General features: G+C 30.9%; 1 protein-coding gene across 1 annotated transcript; it reads left to right on the top strand.

Annotated features, from left to right (window-relative positions):
- Positions 1-1,534: 1,534 nt before the first annotated feature.
- LOC114174260 (protein DA1-related 1-like) lies at positions 1,535-7,973 on the top strand. The gene is made up of 12 exons (XM_028059069.2): positions 1,535-2,148; positions 3,182-3,308; positions 3,490-3,583; positions 4,182-4,572; positions 5,119-5,239; positions 5,421-5,504; positions 6,317-6,436; positions 6,559-6,771; positions 6,859-6,921; positions 7,034-7,152; positions 7,241-7,299; positions 7,386-7,973. Exons 2-12 carry the CDS (start codon positions 3,201-3,203, stop codon positions 7,718-7,720), a joined length of 1,707 nt encoding a protein of 568 aa, XP_027914870.1. The 5' UTR covers positions 1,535-2,148; positions 3,182-3,200; the 3' UTR covers positions 7,721-7,973.
- The last annotated feature ends 1,122 nt before the right edge of the window (positions 7,974-9,095 follow it).

The raw sequence follows: 9,095 nt of genomic DNA, 5'->3' as shown, positions 1-9,095 counted from the left end.
TAAAAATATTTTTAGAAATATTTAATAAAAATGATAATTTTAGTAAGAATATCACTATAAGATTTATACAAAATGTAAAATGAGTATAATTTAAGGAGGGACAATATTGTTTCATTTTTATAAAAATGGGGAGTAAATTAAAACTAAAAACAAATATAACACATGACGTTAACTTTTATACCGTTTGGTCAAACTAACTGTAAGGCCTAAAATGAATCATTTTTAAAAAACAATACCAAATTGACACTACTTGACAAATACAATAACCAAAAGAGTAATTTAACCTATATTTTATTTTATATATAACCTTTAAACTTTTTAATAACAAATTATATGTTCTCAAATTAACTACATCTTCTATTTTACATTTATAAAAGAATTATATAATAAGTGTTTTATTCTACAGAAGAAAGTTTTAAGAATTGAATTGATAATCCTTTACCTTAATTGTTAGATTAGTTACTTATTATTAACTTAAAAGGTATCTCTCTAGTTAAACTTAATTGTCCAAACATTACTATTTAATTATAACTTAATCCATTTTATGCCTATTATAAGATAATTAACATAATATACAACAAATTTTATTCATAAATGATATAATAGCTTGAAATATTGTTTAGCCGAGATACATAATGTACATAATCTTATTTCATCATCTACATCGATAATCATAATGATATTTATGAAAATAATTTTTTAAAATAATATACAAATTGTTATGACATATGTTTTTGTTAAACAAATAATTATAAAATAATACGAACATTTATTATGTACGATACTTCAATTTGGATCACATATTCGTATCGGACATGTATTTATGTCAGAAATGTATTAGTATCCAATACTTTAAGTTACTTCATTGATATTTATTAATACAATATATAAACTACAAAAAGTAATATTTTTATGATAATAATAATTTATGTTGACAATTTTAATACATATGATTTTATTTTGCATTCACACAATACCGATCTATATATTTATTATATTTTTAAGAATTATAATACACTTTTTGATATTTATATATAATGTATCATTTATTATTTTTTTAAATAAACGTATCACATGTCAAATACTTGTTAAACGTATAGTACATCATACAACATAAAATTTTGTATACGAAATAAACGGAAGAAATGCAAGTGTGAGAAAGGAAAAAAAACATGAAATTAAAAAAAAAAACAAGTATAACGTAAATTAATACGAGGAGGCAGGAAATTGATAATTGTATCATTGTTGATATGAATCACAGCAAATTAAGTTTTTTTTTTTTTAATTCCTCATACATTATTAATGAGTAAGAAACAAGACAAATAAAAAGTAAAAAAGCATGAAATTAAAAAAAAATAAAGTATAACGTAAATTGATACGAGGAAACAGGAAATCGATAATTGTATCATTATTGTTGATATGAATCACAACAAATTAAGTTTTTTTTTTTAATTCCTCATACATTATTAATGAGTAAGGAACAAGAAAAAAAAAAGTTGATCACACGGTTCTATTTTCCTACCCATTTTCAGTTACGATATTCTACTTCATTCTTCTCCTTCTTCTTCTTTCCCTGAACAAGAAAAGGTGCAACTTTACTTACTGGGTTATTGACAGAGGAAGAGGACCCACATGCTTTATTAGACATTGAAATTCAGCTGCCTCTCTTCTCTCTTCGATTCTCTCCGTCTTCAACCCCAACTCGTCTTTTAAGAAACGTTATTAATTATAATATTACCTTAAAAAGATTCCACTGTTCCTATTTACCTTTTTTCTTATCCTTTTTTGCGTAGAATCTAAGTACCCCTCCTTTTTTTTCTTTGTTTTCTTTTGGTTCCAACAGTCACTGGGTTCCAGGGTATATACACTACTTTACTCTAGTCCCTTTGTGATTGTTTTTCCATTACTAATTAAATTCTGATTCATCAGAATCCGTTGTTCCACAGATTCTTAATCTCTTCCCGTTCAGTTCACTTCTCACTTCATTCTGCTAACTCACTATTTTTCCTTTTTATTTCTTGATTTCGCTATCTTTAATCGTGGGTGTGGTGCAGTATTTTATTTTTCTGAAGTAATTTGACTTGGGTTTGAATTATTCATCAAACGTTATATTGGGTATTGCGGAAGTGAAGAGATTTCGGCAAACAGGTACGTGTAACCGGAAATTCGAAGATGTTCATGTTTGCTTAGTTTGAGATTTGACGATGCTGGTGTGCGTGAATGAGGCTGTATTTATATCTTATCGTTGGGATTTTACACGAAAGATTAGATGTTGAAATTTGCTTTTCATCTTTTTTGCAGTTATATTTTCTTCATTAAGAGTTTTTCCTTTTGAACTTACACATATTGCAAGTTTTTCTGATAAACCATATATATCGGTCGTGTGATAGTCTCTCTGTCATTCTCGTTAACTTTTACTTTCCCTGCAACACACACAATATTGGCATATCTAACGGGAGTGAGAGGTGCTAAGGGACGAATAAATTGTCGTACAATCGCATATAGGTGATGGCGATTGTTTTAATTTTAATTTGAAGGTTTAATTATTCATTGTCCCCATATTTACGTAAACTTTTCCTTTCAGTTTTTATACATAAAAGCCTCTTCTTTAGTCTCTGCTCTTAACATTTTTAATCCCTTTTAGTCTCAATCTGTATCATTTTAATCTATTTTAGTCCCTATAAGACCACCACGAATTAAAAAGGGTATATGTATGGATTACAAGAGATGCTTACAGGAACTAGAAAGGAAATTTTTATAGAAACCAGACGAGTAATCAAAACTAAATTTTATTCATCCATTTCAGTTATATGGCCAAGATTCACTCCTGCAGCCACACACACAAAAAAAATCAACGTTGTTTCGGTTATTTCTAATCTTAACTATCCAAGATTGAGATTTTCTCTTCGCAAACTCTGGTCTCGAACTTGATACATTTCCTACATATGTATGTCTTCCCAATCTCTAGTTGTCTGACTGTTTCTGTCATTACTATTTACCTTAGTGTCATAACATACTTTTTTCGTCTGAATTTTGAAGTTTGGAATCAAGGCATAACATTTACTTTTTTCAAAAGGAGCTTATTAGTCGGTAGAGCTTCCTTCTATATATAAATCGTGGAATATATTTTTGTGCCTACTCGATGGACATATTTTCTGACAAAAAGTTTGCCAACCTGAAGGTGAATAATTTTGCATGAAATGGGTTGGTTTAGAAAGTTGCTTAAAGGTTCTGATCATATTTCACGTGGACAATACCAAGGCAAATATGGAGAGGACAGAATTTGGGATAACCATCGTAATTCAATGGTAATCAAAGTTTTCCTTATTTGAGAATTAAAATCGTTGTCATAAGTTACAACTTATCATGTCATTGAGGTAGCCTTTTTTTTTTTTTTTTTTTTTTACTTTAGCAAGAGCTAACAAGGTACTAGTTCCTCTGAGCTGTAAGCTGATAATTTTAATTTGTAATAATTGCAAACGAATGCAGGATGACTTAACGGATATAGAGAAAGAAGACATTGACCGTGCGATTGCACTCTCTCTGTCAGAGGAGGATCATCTTAAAGGGAAAAAAGTTGTTGGTAAGATTTATGCTCTTGCATATCGGTAGTTTTAGTTAATTTTCTGGTTAGTTTGGCTACTTGGGCTCAAATTTAATACCATGATGATTCTGCACACTGCATGAGGTACCCAAACTTATCTGAACCCAACCAAAATGCTCATTGGTTTATTACAAGTTCTTAAATACCGGTATTATTTCCTGCATGTTTATGCCTATTTCAGAGTCTTCATTATTGTTTAAGTAAATTATACTCTGTTGATCAAAGGCTATGATGCTATCTGTTGATTCTTTCATTTACATCCGAATCAAAGTAGATTATTAGAATCAGGTTCTTGATTTTTTTAAAAATATAAATATAATATGTATACAATAATTGTGATGATATTCTGATTCTGGTGTTTCACTTAAGTTGCTACTCAAAAGTTTTCAAATTATATTTCTTATAGTTAAGAGTCCATTCAATAGCTTATACAAAAAAGTACAAAAAAATGTCAACTGAAGAAATTCTGTTGTTCCGTATGGTTTATGTGTTCAGATAATAATGCATTAATCAATTATTATTTCCACACCAAAGCATAACCAAAATGTCTAATGGTTTTTGTCTCATAATATCCTAGAGGATGATTCTCAGTCTGAAGATGATAAACTCTGTAAAATTGATGATGAGGAAGATGAATATCTTGCTAAAATTGAGCAAGAAGATGAATATCTTGCTAAAATTCAACAAGAAGAGGATGAACGTCTTGCTAAAGTTCAGCAAGAAGAAGATGAACGCCTTGCTAAAATTCAACGAGAAGATGAGCGTCTTGCTAAACTTCAACAAGATGAAGATGAACGTCTGGCTAAAATTCAACAAGATGAAGTTGAACGTCTGGCTAAAGCTCAACTTGAGGAAGACGAGCAACTTGCTCGGGCAATTCAAGAAAGTTTGACCATTGGTTCTCCTCCTCGATCTGACAATGATTCTTCATTTCTATCTTATCCTCACCTCTTTCCCCCTGGATATAGGTAACTGTGTGTATAATTACATCTTTTGTCTATATAACAAATCCTTCCTTGTACGTTTATGCTGAATTTTCTGACATTTCAAGCAGAATATGTTTTGAAACTTCAGTTTTAAGTTTTGCTGGTTTGAGTGTTTGGTAATACAATTAACTGATCTGGACTTCATTCTAGGTATTATTTTAAAAGATTCTCATCTGGATCGTTGAACTGGGCTAAGCACTGGATTGGAATTTTATGAATGATACCTTGGTGTCTGTTAGTTTTCCTGAGTATTATTAAGTACCTTTAACTTAGATGAAAATTTTAGAAAATGGTAGTGATTAAAATGAACATATTCTGTAATGTTTTAGCTAGTTTTGTTTATGGTGATTCGTTGGCACTTCCTGAGGAATATCTTGGAGTTTACTCGTCACCTACTAAAATTGAAGTTCTCTCCTCTATCTCAATATTATGGATCTATATAGTAAAGATTATTTTTTCAAGGTTTCATGAAACTTTCTTAATGGTTAAAAATATAGATTTAATAGGTTTTGGTAAACCTGCTTTCAGAATCTGTGCTGGGTGCAAGGCTGAGATTGGCCATGGAAGATTTTTAAGTTGCATGGGAGGTGTCTGGCACCCAGAATGCTTCTGCTGCAACGCATGTCGTCGGCCAATCACTGATTATGAGGTTAGAGGCTAAGAGTGTCCTTTTGCTTTTGCTGCTTGCTTAGAAAAACAATTAGTTGAAACCTCATTTTTCTTTTTCAAGAAAAAAAGGTGAAAATTAATCTTAGCTTCATAAATGAAGGTCTTCAAATATCATTTTTGGTCAATCTTCATTTGATTATGCTGAATTTGTTCCTTTACAGTTTTCCATGTCTAGCAATCGCCCTTACCACAAATCATGCTATAGGGAGAAGCATCACCCCAGATGTGATGTTTGCAAGAACTTTGTAAGTATCTTGACAGTTGTTTTGCACTAACAGTTGTCTATTTGTCAACTCTGTGCTTGTTCTCTTTCAAGTTTAGAAATTTAGAAATTTCTATCCAATGTTTCAAATGTTATTTTACTTTATTATTTTCTTCACTCATGATTTAAGTGGAAAAGTTAATCTAACGGGAGCTTTAAACTTTACAGGAATTCTTGGATCAGCTACTTAAGCTAACAAATGTTAACTGATAATCATAGTAATTTACTGTCATACTTGAGCTACAAGATCGATCTCATCATCCTGCATAGTTAACTGAGATCTTCAAGGAAATTTAAAACCAAACCTTAATTTTCTAATCTACATCAAACATTTTTCCTTGTGTGATGATAGAAAAGGTGTAAGTTAAAGTCTGCAATCCCCAGGGGTAAATTTTTTGTGCTATTTTTCCTCTTAAAAGAAAAGAGCGAAGTCTTTGTTTTGTTTACTACTTTTTTAAAACAGTTTTCTGTTTTCTAAAATTTGTTTGCCCCCTTAGCGCATTTCTGTTTTCTGAAGTCTGTCTCTTGAGCAGATGAAGAAAACAGAAGAGGATGAAGAACATCTCCCTTTCTTTTTCTTAAAAAACTTGTTTTGGAATCAATGTTAGGAATTCCATAGATTTTGGATGAGCAATTTGATTGTTGGGTAGTATAGAATTGTTTAGAGACCAGTTTTTAAAACAGTAAGAGTGAGAAGAGAATCAAACAGACCCTAAGTCTTGGCTTTTAAGTTATTTTTTATAAGTGTTATATATATTGCTGAGTGAACTAAAATGATTGGTTCTTTCTTTGCAGATCCCAACTAATTCATCTGGCCTCATTGAATATAGAGCTCATCCTTTCTGGCTACAAAAATACTGTCCATCTCATGAGCTTGATGGCACTCCTCGTTGCTGTAGCTGTGAAAGAATGGAGGTCAGTAATATTAGCTCCGAAAACATTTCATCCTACTATTAACAATTAGGAGATAACTGATGGATCCGTTCCTTTCCTCTCTCCCCACCTTTCTGCCTTTTTTGTCTTTTCAATCAGTGCAGCCAAGGGATGCTAAATATCTTTTGCTTGATGATGGTCGAAAGCTATGTTTAGAGTGTCTAGACTCATCAATTATGGATACTCATGAATGCCAACCTCTCTACCTTGAAATACAAGAATTTTATGAAGGTTTAAATATGAAATTGGAGCAGCAAATTCCTATGCTCTTAGTTGAGAGACAAGCTCTGAATGAGGCCATGGAGGGAGAAAAGAATGCAAGTCTTCACGTGTTCAACTTTCAATTTCATTCATGGAATGTTATTACTATCCATTCTTCACGTGTTTCTCTCTATTGAATGTAGGGTCATCACCACTTACCTGAAACCAGAGGACTCTGCTTGTCAGAAGAGCAAACTGTCACTACTGTAGGATTTCTCCCTTGCAAACTGAATCTTCACACATCTAATTCTGCTATTGAAGAAGATCTGTTTATCAAATACTGATTTTATTACTTTAATATACTTCATATAATACTAGATTTCAAGGAGGCCGAGGATTGGAGCCGGCTACCGAGTCACCGACATGATAACTGAACCTTTTAAGCTGATCCGTCGCTGTGAAGTGACAGCCATTCTAGTTTTGTATGGTCTTCCTAGGTATCCTTCGTATGCAATCTACTTTCGCACTCTACAGCACTTGTGTATGACATTCCCCATATATAATTCAAGAATTTTATATTTATAGGTTGTTAACAGGATCAATCCTAGCTCACGAGATGATGCATGCATGGCTTAGGCTTAAAGGTATTGAGCCTTTAACATGGAGCAGAAAGTTTATATTTTCTTTTCTCATGATGCCAAGTTGGACAAAGTTTCTGGTTTTTTGACAGGCTACCCTAACCTCAGCCCAGAAGTTGAAGAAGGAATCTGCCAAGTTTTGGCTCATATGTGGTTAGATTCAGAGCTGTATTCAGGATCTGGGAATAGCGGTGCATCATCATCTTCATCTTCGTCTTCATCATCACCTTCCTCTTCTGCATCATCAAAGAAGGGTAAACGTTCCGAATTTGAGAAGAAACTTGGTGAGTTTTTTAAACACCAGATTGAGTCAGATACCTCCTCAGCTTATGGAGATGGATTCAGATCGGGTAACCAAGCAATGCTCAAGTATGGGCTCAAAAGCACCCTTGATCATATCCATATGACAGGTAGTTTTCCATATTGAAAATTTTAAAGAAGGTATAATTTTCTCACCTATATATTCATCATTACTGCGGCTTCGTCATATAAACCATATAGCTCAAAGATTTCAAACATCATATAGTTTAACAACACTAAGGAATAAAATTGCTCCTCTTACGTTGCAGTTCCTTAATTGTGTCAAATGTGGCACCTCATGTTCTATATGTAAAACTAAATACTACTGAGGAATTTAGAGTAGCTGAAGCTATATAGAATCTTATTATTCCAGTGTTGCATGCGAATTTGTCAAATATATCTTTTTTCAGAAATAATTTTTGTAACTTTATTGTGGATATTAACACGAATTTTAAAATCTTTGTTTCGAAATATAATTTTACATTTTAAAAAGTTAAACTCTGAAAATATTTTTGGGTTGCAAGAAAAGTTTAGAACATTACTATAATTACATTTCAGAAACTAAAATTTCGGAATGTGTCTTGTTGATGTATTTCGTAATGAATAAACATATGAAAAATACACAAAATCATAATGGTATTATATGAATAATAATACTGAAAGAACGAAATAGAACTCTGGTGTGAATACTAAATAAAAGTAGACAGCATAACATTGTTGAAAAAGGTAATCTACAAAACTAAATAATTGAAGAGTGATTGAAATTGTAGGTTAAGAATAGATAAAAAAAAACAAGAGTTAAAATATTATTATTCATGTTCTTATTCTTATCCTTTGTTTAATAAGCAGAAAGAAAGCGAGTAGACATTTTTTCTTTTATGACATCTTGCCTTTCTATAAAAAAAAGTGTATGAAATAGCTTGTTACTTTATTTTATATATATATATATATATATATATATATATATAAAATAAAACATTAAATACTTATAATTTATTAATCGTGATATTTAAAATTTAAATAATAATTAAATATATTTTGTCTTTATATAAAAATTAATTTTAAAAAATAATTTAAATAAAAATATTACCTAAATATTCTTAACAACTTTATAGTGTCATTCCAAAAGAATGACAATCAAAACAAGATCTAGGATGAATTCAAACTAAACTTAGACGCTACTTTTCTTACATTATTTTTTTAAATAAGTGCTAAGAATTAATTATTTGTTAGAATCGTTATATTGTAAATATACTGAAAATTGCCACGTTAATCATATTACAAGCGAAATTTGTTATTCCTTTGGTGTAGATTGATTTCACATTTTTTATCAGCTGGTTTCACATTCTGTTTATTTAGTCTCTGTTTATTTAGTCTCGCCATATACCGTCCAAATTAATGTATTGATTCCAATAATAAGCTAGTTTCTTCCTCCACTTCTATTAGTTTTTTTTCTTTTCTTTGTACTTTCTTATAAAATATTTTTCACATTGTCTTTTTTA

This window comes from Vigna unguiculata, chromosome 2 (assembly GCF_037176805.1).
Source record: "Vigna unguiculata cultivar grain cowpea cultivar isolate G323 ecotype 2 chromosome 2, ASM3717680v1, whole genome shotgun sequence".
In the NCBI taxonomy this organism is placed as follows: Eukaryota; Viridiplantae; Streptophyta; class Magnoliopsida; order Fabales; family Fabaceae; genus Vigna; species Vigna unguiculata.
The sequence above is the reverse complement of the archived record's forward strand: the minus strand, read 5'-3'. Positions and strand labels throughout refer to the sequence as shown.

Bases quoted from the DNA above. Each gene is read 5' to 3' on its own strand.
- LOC114174260 (XM_028059069.2), top strand. From the start codon at position 3,201: ATGGGTTGGTTTAGAAAGTTGCTTAAAGGTTCTGATCATATTTCACGT. The intron at 3,584-4,181 runs GTAAGATTTATG...ATAATATCCTAG, and splicing joins TAAAGGGAAAAAAGTTGTTG to AGGATGATTCTCAGTCTGAA. The intron at 7,153-7,240 runs GTATCCTTCGTA...TTATATTTATAG, and splicing joins GTTTTGTATGGTCTTCCTAG to GTTGTTAACAGGATCAATCC.